This window comes from Acipenser ruthenus, chromosome 1 (genome assembly GCF_902713425.1).
Source record: "Acipenser ruthenus chromosome 1, fAciRut3.2 maternal haplotype, whole genome shotgun sequence".
In the NCBI taxonomy this organism is placed as follows: Eukaryota; Metazoa; Chordata; class Actinopteri; order Acipenseriformes; family Acipenseridae; genus Acipenser; species Acipenser ruthenus.
In genome coordinates, this window is record NC_081189.1 from 98261275 (window position 1) to 98281728 (window position 20454).

General features: G+C 37.8%; 1 protein-coding gene across 7 annotated transcripts in view; it reads right to left on the minus strand.

Annotated features, from left to right (window-relative positions):
* The window catches only part of LOC117421176 (amyloid beta precursor protein binding family B member 2-like), a 128682-nt gene that overhangs the window by 47963 nt on the left and 60265 nt on the right, over positions 1-20454 (minus strand). For 5 of the 7 annotated variants that reach the window (XM_059032641.1, XM_059032643.1, XM_034035229.3 and 2 more), the window contains 5 exons: positions 18506-18714; positions 16478-16621; positions 15310-15372; positions 14806-14891; positions 14653-14713 (listed from right to left, as the gene is read on the minus strand). In XM_059032641.1, coding sequence (XP_058888624.1) covers positions 14653-14713; positions 14806-14891; positions 15310-15372; positions 16478-16621; positions 18506-18714 — 563 coding nt within the window. The remainder of the gene's footprint in view (positions 1-14652; positions 14714-14805; positions 14892-15309; positions 15373-16477; positions 16622-18505; positions 18715-20454) is intronic. The other 2 variants (XM_059032642.1, XM_059032644.1) reach the window with 2 other exon arrangements.

A 20454-nucleotide genomic window follows, 5' to 3' on the forward strand; every position in this document is an offset into this window, starting at 1 on the left:
CTCTTAATAATCTTCAGACTCAGCTGTTTAGAAAGGTATAATACAGTATAGTTTCGGTGGATATTTGTCCTGATACACAAGCTGAAAGTCATGTTATGCTAAACAGGTAGAATGGGTTAAAGGAATGGTTTCTAAACTACATTACCCAGAAGAATGGCAATTGACATTTGTTTAATACGTTTTTGTTTCCTATATGGCCATTGGATAAAGAGAAATCATTTTGTTTTGTGGGCACAGCAGCCTGAGAGTCTGAGGGTACTCGGCAGACAATCGAATCAGAATTTTAAGAAGGTAGCAGTTTATTAAGAGCGCAATGCTGTGGAGTAATTTCAAAGTTATATTAAAAATAATTAAGTTAATCACACCTACTGCCAACCACCAAATTAAATACATTTTTTTAAAAAAAATTAAATTGCTAAACCGTTACATATAAAATTGTTTAAAGGTTTTTGTAATTTGTATTATGTTAAATATTCTTCCAAGAGGTGGCAGTCAAACTTTACTGGGCACCTACTGTAGACAAAGGCAATGTAATAGTATTGTTGCATGAATTTAGACACGTTTGTTACTGTGTGCGACTGAGGGATTGTGAATTAAAGTTCTTCTAGCAACTGAACGTTGTGGCAAAAGAAGAAAAAAGTACTTGTCTTACGGGCAAAGTATAACAGTAAAACTTCTTGTCCCTCACAGAAACCTTTTTGTTCTGGGTGTTGGGCGATATGAATTGACCACCCCTGAGCCTTTTAGACTTACTCCTGGTCTATTATTTAGATGTAATGAAGAAACAGCATCTGTAGGCTTTAAATGGTAAGTAATACTAAGTTACTGAAAGTAACAGATATCAAGTGAAAAGAGCAGTAATACGTTCAGTCTTTGGACATCATCAATAACTTCACTAACCTCCAGGCAACAGTTCTTTGATACAACCCTCAAATGCAGTTAGCAATTATATATGTGATTATGTCCACATGGGTGACTAATTTAATATTTAGTAAATTATCTAAATTATACACACACACACCCAGTTTTTAGTTCCGACATAAGAGTAAAAGGCTCAGATTAATTTTTCTGTGAATGAGACTACTGCACAGTGTCTCCCTGATCCTTTATGATGACTTAATTTTATACAGTGCTGGTTGGCTCAATGTGGGGATGTCAGTGCGCTCAGCAGGTGGGGACAATCAATGGCTGTCTGGAAACGAGCAGCCCGTCTCCAGCTCTCCCAGCAGGAGTGTGTGCTGGGGGGATTCAGGCAAAACGAAGATCAAACATGGAAGTTTAATAAGCATTCATTGAAGGCTTGTCTTGACAAAACCTTCTTCTTTTTTGATGCCATTCTTTGAGGCAATGTACTGTAATTAGCAAATCATATATATATATATATATATATATATATATATATATATACAGACGTGCTCAAATTTGTTGGTACCCTTACAGCTCATTGAAATAATGCTTCATTCCTCCTGAAAAGTGATGAAATTAAAAGCTATTTTATCATGTATACTTGCATGCCTTTGGTATGCCATAGAATAAAGCAAAGAAGCTGTGAAAAGAGATGAATTATTGCTTATTCTACAAAGATATTCTAAAATGGCCTGGACACATTTGTTGGTACCCCTTAGAAAAGATAATAAATAATTGGATTATAGTGATGTTTCAAACTAATTAGTTTCTTTAATTAGTATCACACATGTCTCCAATCTTGTAATCAGTCATTCAGCCTATTTAAATGGAGAAAAGTAGTCACTGTGCTGTTTGGTATCATTGTGTGCACCACACTGAACATGGACCAGAGAAAGCAAAGGAGAGAGTTGTCTGAGGAGATCAGAAAGAAAATAATAGACAAGCATGGTAAAGGTAAAGGCTACAAGACCATCTCCAAGCAGCTTGATGTTCCTGTGACAACAGTTGCAAATATTATTAAGAAGTTTAAGGTCCATGGAACTGTAGCCAACCTCCCGCGGCCGCAAAAGGAAAATCGACCCCAGATTGAACAGAAGGATAGTGCGAATGGTAGAAAAAGAACCAAGGATAACTGCCAAAGAGATACAAGCTGAACTCCAAGGTGAAGGTACGTCAGTTTCTGATCGCACCATCCGTCGCTTTTTGAGCGAAAGTGGGCTCCATGGAAGAAGACCCAGGAGGACTCCACTTTTGACAGAAAAACATAAAAAAGCCAGACTGGAATTTGCTAAAATGCATATTGACAAGCCACAATCCTTCTGGGAGAATGTCCTTTGGACAGATGAGTCAAAACTGGAGCTTTTTGGCAAGTCACATCAGCTCTATGTTCACAGACGAAAAAATGAAGCTTTCAAAGAAAAGAAACCATACCTACAGTGAAACATGGAGGAGGCTCGGTTATGTTTTGGGGCTGCTTTGCTGCGCCTGGCACAGGGTGCCTTGAATCTGTGCAGGGCACAATGAAATCTCAAGATTATCAAGGCATTCTGGAGCGAAACGTACTGCCCAGTGACAGAAAGCTCTGTCTCAGTCGCAGGTCATGGGTCCTCCAACAGGATAATGACCCAAAACACACAGCTAAAAGCACCCAAGAATGGATAAGAACAAAACATTGGACTATTCTGAAGTGGCCTTCTATGAGTCCTGATCTGAATCTTATCGAACATCTATGGAAAGAGCTGAAACTTGCAGTCTGGAGAAGGCACCCATCAAACCTGAGACAGCTGGAGCAGTTTGCTCAGGAAGAGTGGGCCAAACTACCTGTTAACAGGTGCAGAAGTCTCATTGAGAGCTACAGAAAACGTTTGATTGCAGTGATTGCCTCTAAAGGTTGTGCAACAAAATATTAGGTTAGCGGTCCCATCATTTTTGTTCATGCCATTTTCATTTGTTTTATTATTTACAATATTATGTTGAATAAAAAATCAAAAGCAAAGTCTGATTTCTATTAAATATGGAATAAACAATGGTGGATGCCAATTACTTTTGTCAGTTTCAAGTTATTTCAGAGAAAATTGTGCATTCTTCGTTTTTTGTGGAGGGGTACCAACAAATTTGAGCACGTCTGTGTATATATATATATATATATATATATATATATATATATATATATATATATATATATATATATATATATGTATTAGGGCTGCTCCGATTAACAGATTAATCAGGCCGATTAATCAACTAATGAATTGATCGGAGATTACTTTTTTCACAATTTAAAATCGAGCAGAATTTTTTTTTTTGTTTTTTTTGGTTTTTTCACGTTATAAAATGTCACTCAGTAGCACTCAGCGTTTATTAACAAAATAAAAGGTTTAAACAGAACGCAAAAACAGGACACGGCACTTCACGCCAAAATAAAGAGACAAACAAAACGGACTACACAGACAAACGGTGCACGGAGACAAACAAACACGATGAGTAAAATAAATGGTTATTTTAGTTTAATTTACTTTCCTTTACTACTTTCCTCCTTCTCCTCACCCGTTCTCCACTCTCGAACACCCAACCCCAAGTGAATGAAAATGTGTCTATATATACTGTTGTGCTGGGATTCAATTACTAATTATTCACTTGAATCCCAGAACGTGAATTAATTCTGTGCAACCCCGTGCTCACATACTACATTTAACCAGCAAGTGAAGTGATTTGTGCCCTCCTCGTGCCTAAATACAAATCTACATTTTTAAATACACGTGAAACACAGACCCGTTTATATCCCGTGTACCAATCTCTATACACCAACATTAACACACACAACATACAACACATAACACACACATGCACACAGGGGCGGGGCACATTGCCACAAGGAGTCACTAGGAATAAAATAGCACAAGATTTCGGAATTGCAATGTGCCACTGTGACAGATTAAAAAAAATAAAAGTCTGCATCACAGAGATAGTAAACAGTGAGTACCATACAGTATACATTTATATACTGTATATAAACAAAGTCCATGGACATATTCACACGTCATCTGTGACGTCACGTTCCTCTGTTCAAATTATTCATTTCTTAAAGGCACAGTGCTCCGTTACATTGAACTGCGATCAAACTCAAGGCTAACAAATGTAAACAAACTAGAATACTAATAAAGAACGTATGAATGTTTTAACCATTTTAAAGATATTAACTTTTAGTTTTAAACATTTGGTTACTCTCGTAAAGTTCTTCAACCTGTTGTACTTAAAAATGTCACAAATACCGGCTGGGGATAGGTCAACAGCTGTTTTCATGTTGCTTTCGGCGGTCCCGCCTACTCCTGCAAAATTTCTCTCCGCCCATTTCGCGGATTGGAAATGGCTAGTTGTGGTTTCGTGATAAAGAAAATGCGATATGGAAACTAACAATATTATCGCATAAACACTCTTTCGCAAGAGCAATTGGGGTTTGATTTGGTTCAGCCCTTAGTATGAGAATGATAAGAGCTTGTTCCCTGCAGTGTAATGGGCTGACCACTAGATGTCACGAGTTCCCGCATATATGCACGCCCACGAAAAATCCACAGCTGCTTTTCCTTAATGAATTATGGATAATAGTCAATTGGTTAACTGCTTGTTAAAGTTAATGACACCTCGATAGAAATCGCTTAGCCGATAGCTTTGTGATGGGGGTATAGAGGCGTAAGGAAGCAGAAGTAAAAAGAGATCTAGTGTTTGTTCCACACAAAGTACTGTTAGGTAGAGCTCCAGCTAGAGCTAGGTTTATTTTGTTTAATTTATTAACGGTTGTTTCGCAACCGCAGTGTAAGAAAAATAAAACCAACATCGGTTTACAACTCCAGCCTAATAATTTACACTGTCCTCGGCCACTCTGTCACATTACAATTAGAAAAAGCGTTCCATCAGCAGTTTAAATACAGTATACAGATGTCAATGGTGCTCAATCATTGAGGACAGTACATCAAAACAAGTCCTCGTGGGTAAGCAGCTTGTTATACGATCACAATTATGTTTACCCAAGGCTGCAGAATCCTATTTTACTACAGTATACTTTAGAAGCGAGTGTCTTGTGGGGGTGCCTAGTTTAACTGCCGTGCGGTGTTACATGTAATGGCCTTTGAATTAAAATGAAGTACAGTATTTTACTGTCAGGACTACCACTGCATTTAAGCATCTGCAGCTTCGTTATTTTCTGTTGTGATGCAAATCTCAGTTTTTCATTAAGCGGAGAAGCAAAGCTCTGCAATCCCCCCTCCTCCTCCTCGCGCTGCGCTGCAACCCCACTCCCTCTACATGCATATCACACAATAACACTGCTGTACTCAGTATGTATTCAATGAATGTGTATTCACTTTACTGAAACAAATTTTCACTAACAGAGAACACAAAAAAACATACCTGCACAATGCAGTGGCGCAGTCATGTTCGATTACAAACAATGCAGTGTTTCCTGCATCACTGCACAATCCATGCTGCGTTTGTGCCTAATCATGTGAGATGTGATCAAATTCCAAAACAGCTTTTATTGGCTGTACACGTCATTGCACTTGATAAGGTAGCGTATTACATGCAGTCAGTTTGTCCCGAAAGATTCTTATACGCGGATTGCTTGATTCTTACAAGCTGATTATTTTACATTGGTTAGTATAGGAATGATTTTGTCCCAGTGGTTTTGATCACTGTATGCGGTTGATTCTTGTATCAGTGTTTCTTATGAATGGACTGCGCTGTATATATGTCGCTCGTCACTCAATTTGCGAATGTTTTTTGAAAGTGACGACAAAAAAAAGTGGAATCGTCGCCAGTGACGATTGTTTCTGTTTGTACTATAAAAAAAAATCCCTTTTGTTAGTCACATACAACGTCTCTTTCAAAAGAAGGGATTGCTAAACCATAGAGTCACTGCTGCTGATCAGATCAGCGCCTCAGCCTCTCGATTCATTGACTCTGCAACGTCCTCATCCCTTGGTAGGCGACGTAAATGCAGTCAGCCATTCAGCACCTCAGTTTCATGTTGCGTGTCAGTTACCATGGTAACCCAGACCGCTTTATGAGGCTGTACTAGGTGCTGCTGTAGCTTTCAGCCTCACATTATTCTTTGCAATCTCATAGCTTCTGCGGCTGTGCTTTCACAACTACAGAGAGTTCTGCTCAAACCGGTAAGCTTGTGCGCGCAAATTAAAAAACACAACTGTTAGCCAATACTGTAAAATGTCGGAGAAGAAAATCCACTCGTTTTTTCAGCGCGGCCACAGCAAGAGTGAAATGGAACAAACAGAACAACAAGTTTAGAAGATGAAGACTTGGATTCGGAACACCAGACAAAAAAGAACAAGCATCAGATAAAAGAAAAAGAAAACAATCAGCAAAGTTTCAGTCTTATTGGAAAACTCTGTTTCCATGGGTTGTATATAATATTCTAACTTTTTTTTTTCTTCTTTTTATTGTAAAAGACATATAAGTACATGAAAACACTCAGTAAACAATTACATTTTTAATGTTATTGTATACCACAGACTGGTAGATTTTAGCTGAAGCGTTAACACAATTCTGAAATATTGTACTTTCATTTAGGAAACCTGAAATTAATATAGAAATAAGTTTGTTGGTTATGGAATATTGATTTATTTGTGTACCATTGCCATATGAAATGGTGCAAAATAATTGCAATAAATAAATAAATCCTGGTATAAGTACTTCATAATGCATTCTGTGCCTATATGTAGCTTTTCAGGGCAAATAAATCTGGTTCTTGAGTTTTAAAGTTCTAAAAGTTTACATCTGTAAATGACCAATTTATTTAAACTGTAGAGCATTATTAAAATGGTTTGATGAAATAATTGTTTTGGTCAATACAGTGACTTAAGGTATAAAATAAAAACAGGATTCATAACACCCTTGAAGACTTGAGCTGTGTGCCAGTAGTGACTACTGAATATAAGGAGTGACTAATGTTTTTAGAAAGGATTAGTCACTAGTTACTACAAAAATCTAGAACCCAGGGGAAACCCTGATATAGATATATATAACACAGTGCTCCCTCGCTATGACTCTCTGTTATAATGCGCCTCGGATAGAACGCTCCTACAGCATGTCCCCCAATTCGCTCTTCTAGTGATTCATGCAATATTTCAACAGTAAATACAGTACCGGTGTTGTTCAAACTGTAAACAACTTCTCAGTCTACGTTCCGTTTCTGTCTCTCCCTTTTGATACAGTATCTGAACTGAAGAAAAGCTGCACTGGCACTTAATATAACACAGACATCTTATTCAGCATTTGTTTTATAACTAAATAAATATGAGGCCTATTATGTAGTTATCTTTCCTAATGTAATTACTTTTTTGCTGCGAGAGGAGCTGCGGCTTTCTCCGGGAGACGAGGCGCTTCAGCCCCGCTCCCGCAGCCCTCTTCCCCTCTCCTGACCCGCTCTCCTTCTTAAACTTGGTTTGCTTGTCTGTCTCTTCGAACTCCCAACCGCCATTTAGCCAGGCTATTTATAGTTTAAAAACTGCTACTTAAAATGATCCATGAGTGGGAATGTTCCCCTTTTTTTTTTTTTTTTTAAATATAGCTTTGATTACATGGTGCTTTATGCATGGTTAATTCACCGAGTTACATTTTTGCTTCACTACATATGCATTATAGAGAGGGAGTTCTTTTATTTTGTATTTTAGTCAGATCTGTGTTATGTGTCCCGCAGCGCACCCCACCCTCTCCCCCGTTAATAACGCTCTTCGGTTATAACGCTTATATTGTGTGTTCTCCGAGACCCGCATTATAGTCAAGGAGCACTGTGTATACACACACACACACAAATTGAAAAAATAACTGTTTACTTCACGCGTGTGTAAAACAAAAAAAGGAGTAGGCATAAATAGCACTACACAGCGATGTAATACAATTGTCCTTACAATGAGTAAAGCAAACATAAGAAATGTGTTGTACTTACAATAAATTCTAAAGAACACAATTTTAAAATAAGAAATTGTCCAATGTTGTCTGCTTTTTACAATGTACCACATCCCGCTGTAAATTCATCTCAATTGTGTGTGCAGCTTCGGAGCCAGTTTCAGAGCCATGGTTCTGCCTCAGTCTGCCAGAAATACACAGTTGCGAAGTCAGTGTGTTATAAAAGCTGCATGAAGTATGCGCATAAACCATGCAAGTGCGCTCTGTAACACTGGCAACTAGTAATAAAGACGTCAATAAGTGGGAAAATGTTGCTAATAACTGAAAGTTGTCTATCAGGGTTGCTAATAACCGGCATCTACTCTGTGTGTGTGTGTGTGTGTGTGTGTGTGTGTGTGTGTGTGTGTAATATATATATATATGGTACCAGAGTTACTATTTACATCTAAGCCCAGATTTACTATCTACATCTAAGCCTAATATATATATATATATATATATATATATGAAGAAACTAGCAAATCCTGTATTTAAGATTTTGTAAAACGATACTGGTTCTGCACTAATCATACTCTGTCCTGTGAAGTGCTGCCACCATGTGGCAACTATGAATAACTACACATTACATATTTAAAATTTTACTGTGGAAGCTTAACTGCGATCATATACAGACTTCAAATGTGCTCTAAATGTGAGACATAATGAAAACATTTTTTGGTAACATCTAAGAACATAAAATATTCTAAGTGGGGTTTTGATTCCTTTTGGTGTATTTTTGCTGCTAAATCTAACAAAAATATGGGATGACAGCTGTACAAAGCAATGTGGGATTACACTGTGGGTCTCACCTTGCAATATGGGACAGACCTGGGGTATGTCCAAGACAGAGTTGCATTATTTAAAACCAAGCTGCTTATAATTTTAATTTATAATGGGAATATATTTCAGTACTCAAATTAACCCCCAAAGACAGGGTTTTCTGTGTTTTTTTATTATATAGTTTCATTTTACTTTCACAAATATATATATATATATATATTTTTTTTTTTTTTTTCGGTGTAACTATATTGATAAATCTGGACCTTGATGTGCTTAATAATGTTGGAAGCAGAGCATACAATTCCAGGGAGTAGAAAAGCAAGGCTTTTATACCTTCTGAACACATGGAAATCATTTCAGTTAAACAAAATGTGAAAACAAGACGATGAATGCTTCCACCAAATAAGGAGTGCAATTTTTAGTTACAGTGGCTTTAAATGTGCCAGTGAGCTGCTAAAAATGAGAAAGAAAAGTTCTCTAAGAGGTAGTACAAGTAAATACAGAAGCTAAAACAGAAAAGCCCAGACATTATCAGGAAATGTAATATTGCAATATTATTGTTGAGAGGCACAGGGACAGGACTTTGGTCTCAGCAGGTCTTTGCCAGTAAATCTTTTAATTTACCCAGATGTAACAATGTACTCAATTCCTGCTTCTGAGTTCCTAAAAAATACTGGCTAATGTTAAAAGGAGGAACAAAGATTGCTCTCCTCTATTTTTTAAGTTACATTTATGTTTTTTGTACAACGTGTAGAAAAAGATCTCCCCCTACATCTTTTAGGAGAAATCCATGTAAACTTGAAATGAGTCAGATAGGACCATGCTAAAAAAATACCATATTCCAGAGGTGCCTTTGAACAAGGTGAAGTTGAGAATCTACATCCTGGCCCAGCTCTCCTAACAGATTAGCTGAAGATGCATGATAAACTAAATTATTCACCACTCTAGTGCCTTTAGAATTTAGTAAGACCCTTTCTATCAACTGAAATGTAGAAAGAGAGCATCCCAAAAAACTGTAAACGAAAAACTACAAAGCCACTTTATGGCCCTTTTTTCCCTTGCTCTTTGGCATAACCCAGTGAAACTTTCACACAAAGGAAATAATGTGCTCAGCACACCGCTGCATATCGTCTTTATTTGAATACAGATATTGGTTAAAGTTTAAATAGTGTGGGTTACATCTCATTTATCTTATTACATGCATCTCTTAATACAGCAGCAATCTCTGCCTCAATATTTTTACTTGCCAACATTAAAAGAGGATACATAACCACATCCAGTTCACATCCCCACTGTGTTACATGGACAGAATAAAAGGAGTGGATGATGAAAATAACTTTATATCTTTATATTTCATATGATAAAACTACCAGAAATAACGTATACATTCAGATGCCACACACACTCAATTTGTCTGGGTGTAACGCTATTAAAACAGAATGCACACACAGGGTGTTTGAAGTCTGGAACAATGGAGCATGAACTTTGCAATGTCAATATAACCTGCTCTGAACAATGAATGGTGTGGTGTGGTGATGCTACATCGGGGAATCGCAGTAATCCATCGATGGAAGCTATAACACTCAGCTAGGATTGTGACTTTCACCATGGGACAAAACTAGACAATTATTTATGACACAGTAATTTATGCTGGATGAAGGTCAAGGTCTGCATACTTAAAATCTAGTCAGAATGACTGGAGCAAAAACAGTAGACAGCTCAACACACAGCTTACTTCTAGTTGGCCCATGCATTTTCAGTTTGTATTTTTCACAATAAGTTCTACTAGAAGCGCATGTTGAAAATACAGGTTTTATGTGTGTATCCTGATTTTTTTTTCTTTTTTTAACAAAGCATCCACGAGTCTTTCATATTATTCTACCACTGCAGGTAGCAGCAGGAGCTTGCCTATTTCACTTTGTGAAAGTAGTCATGTAACACGTTTTCAAGAGGTAATACTAAACAAGGCTTGGATTGTGCCTTCACCAGTGCATGTTTTAAAAGGGGACAGTGGATTCGTCTGCTTTTGGGGAATGTAAACAAACTGATTAACACAGTCTGTCTTCTAAAAAAAACAGAGAATGTGCAGATGGATACACGCTGTACGAAAAACAAGAAATTGGATTTCAATGTTAACATAACTGTGGGACACAGTAGCTTTAAGTCTCAATTATCACAAAGCCACTGCAGACAAGGATATTATCCTGGTTCTGGCAATAATTTCAATAATTCTGTCAAGTGAAAATAAGCAGCATTTGAGTATCTTCTCTATTCCTCCAATGCTCATGCTCTACATTGCCTTTTTTCTCCTCTCGTTTCACTTCCTTTTCCAAGCACTGCGGATAGCGTTAAAAACTGGGCAGGCAGCTGCAGATGCAATTTCAGGCCCCACCACAGTATGTAAATTAAGTGTTAATAGATGTAATCTATTGATGAAGAATAGGATTTGCTTTTAAGTGTATTCATCCCTCTAAGAGGCCTTGGTTAGCTCAAGTAGCTATGGGTTTACACAGTGCATTATACAGTACTCTCCATGGTTTCAGTTCTTGTTATAAAACATTTAGGAGATACAACCCAGGAGAAAAGAGGCTTGAATGTGCCTCGAATTAAAGGCCATTGTTTAACATTTCGTGGCAAATTCAGTTCTGTATCTGGAAAAGCACAGACCCCCCCATTCCACTTCATTCTCCTCCCTGCCAATGATGAACATTTACTGGCACCTGTCAGCAGTGTGGGGGCACTGTGCTCGGTGTGAGGTAACATAACCTGCCATTGACCATTTACACAATGAATTGATCGATGATCAAACAGGAATCATTTCTGGTCATGTGAGATTTCTTTTTTTTTTTGTATTACTTTTATTGCACAGAAGCCCACAGGAGATAACACTAGTTCATCAATATACCTTCAGGTCTATAACTTAACATATTTTACATTTTCTCTTGAAAGGGTTATGAAAGCTTTATTTAAAAATAAAGAAATTTGTAAACCAATTGATCAAATAACTAATGCATCTATAAATTTATTTTAAAACCTAAGTATTTATTTTAAAGTCTATCTTACACACAACTGACTAATTACAGTCTATTTCTGCAGGTACAGCAATGGGCACCTTATCAACAGAGAATAAAAACCAGGCCAATAGTCAAACTGAGAAGCATGATTGATTTTTATTTTTAATTTCTTTTTTTTAGCTTTTTCAGAACAACTCTGAAAAAGCTTTTTAGGGGCAGAAGGTTTATTTCTTTTTTATTGTAACGGTAATGCATTATTTATCCGCAGTCTCTCTTTTCAGACAGCAGACACTTTAATGCTGTGTGTGGCACCGGGCCAAGTCCAGCCTGCTGCAGACACCCAGTCTGCATCGTGTCACTCCAGCCCTCGGCAACGACTCTGCATGACAACAGTACAGGCTGGAGAAAGACCTAGACAGAACGTGATGCAGAACCACTGGAACCTCTCTGCCCTAAACAGTGATGTGTTGTGATCCTGAGTAATTATACAGGTTTAGAGCATTAAACATGAAAGGAAGCATCCTTCAAAAACTACTAAACAAATGTGATATAGGTGTGACTACGTGCACTTGAGTTTTACTGGGTGCAGCAATAGCATGTGTGTAGCCACTTAACATAACAACAAGTAAACACACAACAAGGCCACTGAAGCCCAACAAATGTAGTCTTATTGTGATTAAATTAATCTCCACCTTCCTAATTGTCCTCCATGTCCCTCTACCACTCTCCTACACTACTGTAAGTTGTCAAAATTAGTAGAAGTTAAGCTGCAAGTGCTAAAACGGTCTCAAAAAAATGTCTGGCCTTATATAAATAATATTAAGTAACACATTAAAAACGATGTCTTGCCTTCTCTGTAGCTTCACTGTGAATACACAATAAATAGTGAGAAAGCCTGAAATCTGCAGGTGTATAGCATTACCAGGAGGTGGCAGCATTGCAATTCGAGCATGCATTCTACTTGCTATTTCTTACAGAAATACAGACCAATGTCTGTTTCCACAAAAATAATTACAAGGAAGCATACGTAGTATATGCAGATCATTTTAAAAGCCTTCCTAATTAATCTCAAACAACAAGATTTCAAGACAATTAGAAATGTAAAAGACAAGGCACTACATTGGTACATTTAACCCTTTCATTTCTGTCGAGCTGAAGAATAGACTCCTTTGTTGAGTATCCATGAGAACAGGACCAAAAATATTTTGTGTATATACTACCTCAGACTAGGACCTAGGAGTCCCGTGAGGCCCCAGCATGATTTCTTACAGCATATGTTAACATACGGAGCTAAGGAGGGACCTTGAGGTCTGCCAGGACTGAAAGGGTTACTCAGAGTAGCTTACACATTATTTAGAATAACCAGATGCCTTATTAACCCTTACATACATGTATGCCTGCTATAATTAAATCACTTTCCATCTAGTAAATTAACTAGCACTAGGTTTACTGGACATGGACATCATTTTCTGAAGATTGTTCAAATATATGAACAAACACTGCTTCAAATTTGGTAGGAAAAAAATGACCATGTTTGTATTACAATACAAACCAGTATTTAAGACATTTAACGGTCTGAGTCCCCGAAGAACACTTTTTAAAATGTACATCCTAAGCAGGATTTCCTTTCAAGGTGATTTTGTTATGGTTTCTTGATGGATGGATTTTATTGTGTTTGCAATTTGTTTTGTGGGATACCCGTTTGTTTTGAATTGCAGCTTGATCATGGGTAGGTCAGGGCTTGTTTTCCCATTTACCAAAAAAAGAAGAAAAAAAAGTCCTTCACTTCCATCTAATAAAAACAATACTTCAGTAACATATCCCCCCTCACCCATGGCTTCAAATTCTTAAAGTAAATTCTATCACCATGACCATGATGTATACAGAGTGGTATAGAATAAGATTACCAAGTTTTATGACAAATTGATAATTGATTGTCCAGATATCTGCAAAAATGTATGTGTGATGTACAGAGGGACAGATAAGAGGTCACAGAAACCTCCTATATCCCCAGAATCTGATAGTCAATAACTTGTGCTAAATAATGTTAATAGCAAGTTTCAAGACAACTGGATTATAATTTCTTCCAGATGGAGAAATCTGTGAAGTGTGGCAGACGTATGTACTGTATGTACTTAATGTACTTGGTATGACTCACAAAATACAATTCTACATTTTATCCCAGGATAATATTTATAGTACAAGATATGTTTTCTGGTATCCTGGCCAAATTTCAACACACTCTGGGCTTGATAAATCACTCCTGCCTGTTAATTTTATCATTCAAGTCTTCCCTTGGTTTTTAAAAATGGGCATAGGTCTCTAGAAAAAAAATGCTTTATATATCACTGGATCATTTCTGTATGACTATACTGTATTAATAAAATACATTGCCAACAGCTACAGTGCGATGTGGAGTATTGGGTGTATTCCATTACGTGTAGTATTTGTCTCATCTTTAATCTGTCATCACTCTAAATCTCAGCACTTTGGTCCCTTCACAGCTATCAGGTAGGAGGCAAACAGCACCAGCACTTTACACAGTTGTGTAACTGGGTGAAGCTGTAATGATTTATGTAATTAAGTTTACAGGAATATATAATCTCATTGAACATTAAGCAGCTTCTTTGGTTTACAAGAGGATAGATCAAATGTCTGGTTTGTGATATTTGTGAAATCACAGAAATAGTAGTTTGTTTTACTCAAAAGCCTGCAGTTTGATTGTTTTACTCAAAAGCCCCAAAAGTTTTTTTTTTTTTGTTTTTTTTTTTTAAAGTCAACATTTCAAATAATTACAGATTTGTAATTGTCGACTTTAATCCTTAAGTCACAATGGCAGTTTTCATTAATACACCAAAGAACATACATACAAAGTGGCAGAACCCAACCTGGCTTGCTTAATAGGACTGTGAACGAGAATGAGGTTGCGTCTCAGCGATTGTGACAAGCCCAATCTCCATTACTTCCTAGCCACTAAACATGTTGGACTGACCTTGACTTCTGGGTCACTGTTAATGCTGCAGGAATCCTCCTCGTCCGACTGGGACACATTTCTAAGAACAGCAGAACAGAATTAGATAGAGACGTCAGCAGACTGCAGATACAACTCCAATAGTGATTCCAACACCGAGGAGCACTGACATACCTGAGTTTCAAAGAGGCATAGCGCAAGGTGGCTCCTTCAAACTCCTTTAGACTGGGGTCAGGATTTACTGTGGCTGCTTGCAGATCCTAGAATGAAAAGCATTGACAATGAGTCAGTGCACCCTCTTCATGAATCTATAGCCTTTGTACAAAAAAAAAGAAACGTTTGTACAAAACAAACAACAAAATGCTTTGCAATCCTTTGGTGCACTGGCATGCAGAAAATTGATCCTGTAAATCTTTTTTCACTTGACTAATACATGCCTTGCAGTTGTCACTGCATTTTTATTACCGTAGATCTTACTGACAGTTCAGAAGCAATATCGTTCACTACGGGGTGCCTTACTTCCGCCACTTTAAATCACACATCAATCTGTACAGGCAGCAGAGCAGAATGCTTGGTGGGGGGAAAAAAGAGGTAGCAACTGCCATGCACAAGTCATTCAAAATAATCCAAAACTGACAGTTCTTACATACATACATACATACATACATATATACTTGCCTTCCAAATTTCACTATCAATCTTTCCCCCATTCAGCACAGCAAAATCACTCCATGGCTGTTTCTAGACATATAGTTATTCACACAGGTGAAGGGAAACACATTGATAAAAAGGGGAAAAAGACAAGACACTGCACGTTATTGACAGACTGGGTTAGTAATACGACAGGCTTCTACTCAGAGTGGACATTTCCCCTGCTTACAATCTGAAGTTTACTATCATGGTACAAATTTTACAAATACAAAAAATAAAAAAATAAGTAAATAAAAAACACATACCTGAACCTCAAGGGAAAGAGGCAAGCCAATTCATGTTGTGGAAAAACAGAAGACTACAGCAACTAGGCAACACTTTTTTGTGTGTGGAAGGGTAAGAAATTACCATGGGCAATAAAAAAGTAATGTAAAATGCTGTGGTGCAAGATCAAAATTATTATTATTTTTTATTTTATTTTTTGGAATCGCCAATTGGTTTTTATCCCATTCTCTCATCAACTTGAAATGCCCAATATGCAGCCTGGCTCACTGCTGCAACCCCAGCTCTGACTCAGGAGGGACGAAGACGAGCACACGCGTCCTCCGAAACGTGTACCATCAGCTGTCCACTTCTTTTCACTCTGCAGGCCCACCATGCAGCTACCTTCAGAGGACCACGTAGCTCTGGGCTGCTTGCAGACAGGCCTGCAGGCGTCTGGCCTGTCTATGGGGGTCACTTGTGTGTAGTGAGCCGAGGACACCCTTGCCGACCTAAGCCCTCCCCACGCAGGGAGGCGCTCTGACAATTGTGCGCCACCCCCTGGGAACGGCGAACTCCAGGCTATAGGGCGCATCCTGCACTCCACGCAGAGTGCCTTTACTGGAGGCGCCACTCGGGAGCCCGACTCAAAATTCTTTCTACCATGTGCATGTTCCTAATGTGTCATTTGTTACCACCATCGCTGCTCACTTACCCAAAGCTGGAAGTTAGCAGAAAAATGTTACCCGTAAACAAGACTTGAAAGTGGTTAGAATGTAAGAGAAAAGCAATACAGAAAGACAAAATGCTAACCAGGCAAGGCATATAGGGGGAGTTCACAAGCTGCAAATGGTGATATAATGTTGATATAAAGTAATTTATATAATTTATCTTTTTCCCCAATCAGCTGCAACAGAACGAGACTCCAACTTACAAAGTAACAACTGTTAACAAAGCCACAGGAGGGCACGGTGCTGTCAGAGGATGAGATGGCAGGCTGCTCAGCGGAGTCTTCTGACGCGCTGCTTGCAGGCCAGATTGCAGGCCGATGAAACACCTCATTCTGAGTCTCTGCCTGCTGGGGACACAAAAAACAAGTCAGAAATAAGGAGGCCGAGAAAAAGATCCTGTTATAAGGAATGACAGTGGAGACGATGTATTCCTACATGAGAAAACCTGGTAAACACGCAGAATAAAATCAATGAAAGTCCAGGGATAAAGATACAAGCAGCACTGCAAGTCCTAGGAACGTTGCCATAGATGCCAAATCCTCCCAAAGGCATCACTTTATATGAGCTCAAACAGCTATTAAGGGCTGAAAATTAACAGTTCTCTTCAGTAAACAGGCAAGACAAGTTATAAGGGATGATTGGATGATTAATAGGATATAATGTACCACAGACGGCTTTGAGAAGAGAAAGGAAATGAGCAGACAGTGCAAACAAAGAACAACTGTTACATACTGTGTGTTAAGAATAATGAAAACAGCTTTTCAAAAATGTAAAATTGTTCAGTATCAAAGTGCCAGTAGCTGGTTATTGATAACTCTGGCAGAACTGTCTGTGATAACAGAACTCGGTTTATATCAAAACACATAGCAACTGCAAAATCAGGTTCATTGTCACCCTGTAACGTAAGTGGAGTTTGACAATTAATGTAGTACAAAGGTTTTGGGGCACATAAAATGTTGCTTAATTAAGGTGTTAAATCATAAGGGGGTAAACAATGATTTTAAATGTGTGAAAACCCCCCAAAATCTCATCTGGGATGTCATAAGCCACTGTGGATAGCACAAACCTCTATTTCTTCACAGGCATATACTGTAGATTTCAATTAATTAGGCTACCCACATACAAGTCTGTCATCCATAATCTGCATTGCCATGTAAGGACTGGTTCAGGGGAGAGACCACAGAATTAGAAATACACTCATTTAAAATCTTAAATCACCATTACCCGTAAGTAAATATTTCAAATCTTAGAAATATTTAAAACACATCATTGCCATACTTGAGAGCCATTATGCCAGTGAGATAGTAATCTCAACAACGAAACCAGCTGAATTTAGAAATTAAAAAAATATTGCTGAGGGAAGCAATTACATAGATTTGTAAGTCTGCATTCATGTATTTAAAAGACAATGTGAAACACCCCACAGAATAACTGTTAAAGATATGGCTGTAATCCAAATAAGTAAGTAACATAAAGTGCTGTAAAATGTGAATGTAATTTAAGTTTTGGACAAGAAAACAATACAGCAATGTTTTTAGGATAGATGTAACTGTTTCCATACCATGTCCCTTATATCAGAACCTCCACATGGTCGCTTACTGTATATGGGAGTGTTCATTTAATTAGAGAACTATAGCTTTTTAAAATAATAGTTACATTGAATTTAATGAGAATCTTTCCAACATCATGCAGTGATCATACCAAGGCAGTATTGGAGTAATCACTTACTCAAAACAACAATTCCAATCTTGTGTTTGCAATAATATTAGCAACATATACTGCCCTCTCATTCAACATTCATATCTGTTGCATCAGTCATTACCCGCTAGAAAACTGGCAGTAATTTAGTGTCCAGGGCCATAGACTTAACAAAAAAGTGTTTGTGTATGAAAACATTTGTAAAACGTGTTCTGGGTTATATTTTAGACAGGATCAAGTTAGGTACTTTGCCATTTAAAGTGAGTCCTAAATTCCTGTGAGCTTTAGAGGGCATTTACTGGTAAGACAAGGACCATTTAACTCGAAGCCTGATTGGCTGAGATGATCCATGAGGTTTCTAATGACTTCAGTTTTTAATGACTTTATTTTAATAGTACTAATCTGTAAAAATGATAAATGCCAGGAACTATCCGTAATGAAAAATCTGTAATGAACAATATTTTTTTGTTTATTTATATTATTATTTCGATATATTTTTTTTTTTCATGCTGAAGCCGCCATTACGAGCTTACCTCATTTTCTGGAGTGGGAGACGGGGTAACTGAACTCAGTGACCCATTTCGTGACCCCTGGATGTCAGCTGATAAGGAGACAGGGCGTTCCCATTGGGTTGTTCCTGTTGGTATGTGCCAGTAATATATACCACCTATGTCATTGATTTTCTTCCAGCCCGGGGGCAGGTCAGGATCGGTCTGAAATGACTGGTCACTCCATATATCAGCTGGAAAAAAATAAATAAATAAATACAAAACATTAACACTTAGAAACCGAAAACTAAAGTAGGAAGGTATGCCATTGTACAAAAAGTGAAGTTAGTGTCCGCGTATATATACACCCACATATACAGTATATATATGCAATGTGCAAATGTCCAGCTCCAGTCATGTACCTTACTTACCTCGCTCCCGCAAGCCCAGGTCCTCTCTCAAAGCACTGCTTCCATGTATCAAATCATAGCACAATGGCTGTTTCATGGCTGAGAAACAAAAACTCAATCCCCTTGTATTTCAGGTTTCATAAAAGTAAATAGATAACAGAGACCCACTGCACCCCCTAGCCTCTTGCTGTCTAATTTTAAAAAGTTACTGCATACTTTTACTGGTGACTAGATCCAGAGGCATTGTCTTATTTTTAGGTACCTTCATAATGGCTAATTATATCAAACCACAGAAATTCATTCATCTTTGACTTCTCTCTGAACAGTCTATTATAGTACCTCCCAGACTTCCCCGCTCCAGGCTACTGAGCTGTGACTACTCTGATTAGAGACCAGCTGTGGAGGTGGCTTTGTGACCCACAGCAACCCAAAAGGAAACGTGGCCCCCTAAGCAACCACTGTTAGTCTCTCACACTTGTCCAGCTTAAACTTAACATCACAGCGCTCCCGACCCAACAGGAGCATTATTGGGTTAGTTGTGTACAATGACAAGCTGGAGATATTTTACCAAGTCCCAGCTGAGATATTACTTTTCATTTTGATGAAGGAGAGAGAAAAACAAGCATATAAAAGACAACATTAACGTTTGCCTTGAACCATACAGAGAACTTCGAGGCACATGATTGACTATCTCGGTCTTCCTTCTCTTAGGTTATGCTTGTGTTATCTGTAATCTGATCAGGCACACAACTGAACATATTACGCATTGATTCTCCGACCGGTGTAACCCCCAGAATTACAATAAGTTCCCTGCAGTCTATAAATGCTGGGAAACAATATTTCAAGGCTGTAAAACTGCCTTTTTAATGAAATTGCTTTATTACAAAGCAATAAATGTCTCCCATGTGCTGCAAGGTATAAGCTTGAATACAAAATGAACTTTACTCTTCACTCTTCAGTTTCTTGCAAGCACATTATAATAAGTGAATCCATACCTACCCTCGTAATTCACAATTACAATGGCCAGCATGTAGTCTTTTCCGAGCATCATGACAAAGACATATTAATGTATTGGCATAAAAAATAAAAAAAATATGCTAAAGGATTAAATATATTTTTCAAACTGCAGGCAAGCTGGATAAATAATTACCAGCCTGACTTCCTGTCTGAGTCATGCAGGATAGTACTTCCCTGGGAAGTGCTAAACAGCAAAGGAATTAGTCATTTAGAACTGTCTTTCCTCAAAGCACACACTGTTGTCGTAGCAACTTGAAGATCATCTTTCCTGCAGTATCATTGAGCTGAAGTCATGTGACCAGAGCCACAGTGAGATGAGATCCTGTTGCTTTTACAAAAGCTGACCCCAGAAACCATCAGCTAGTTTATCACAGAAAAAAAATAAAAATGAAATTGATAAGAAATAAACACATTGAATTTCACCCACAGGACATGCAGTTTATTTAACCAATTTAATAATCCAAGAATAAAAAAAAACAGTTCATTTTAATAAATTCTTTATTAAAATGCGAGTAATATTAGATATTTATGACACATCTTATTAAACTTAACCACTTTTTTTATATA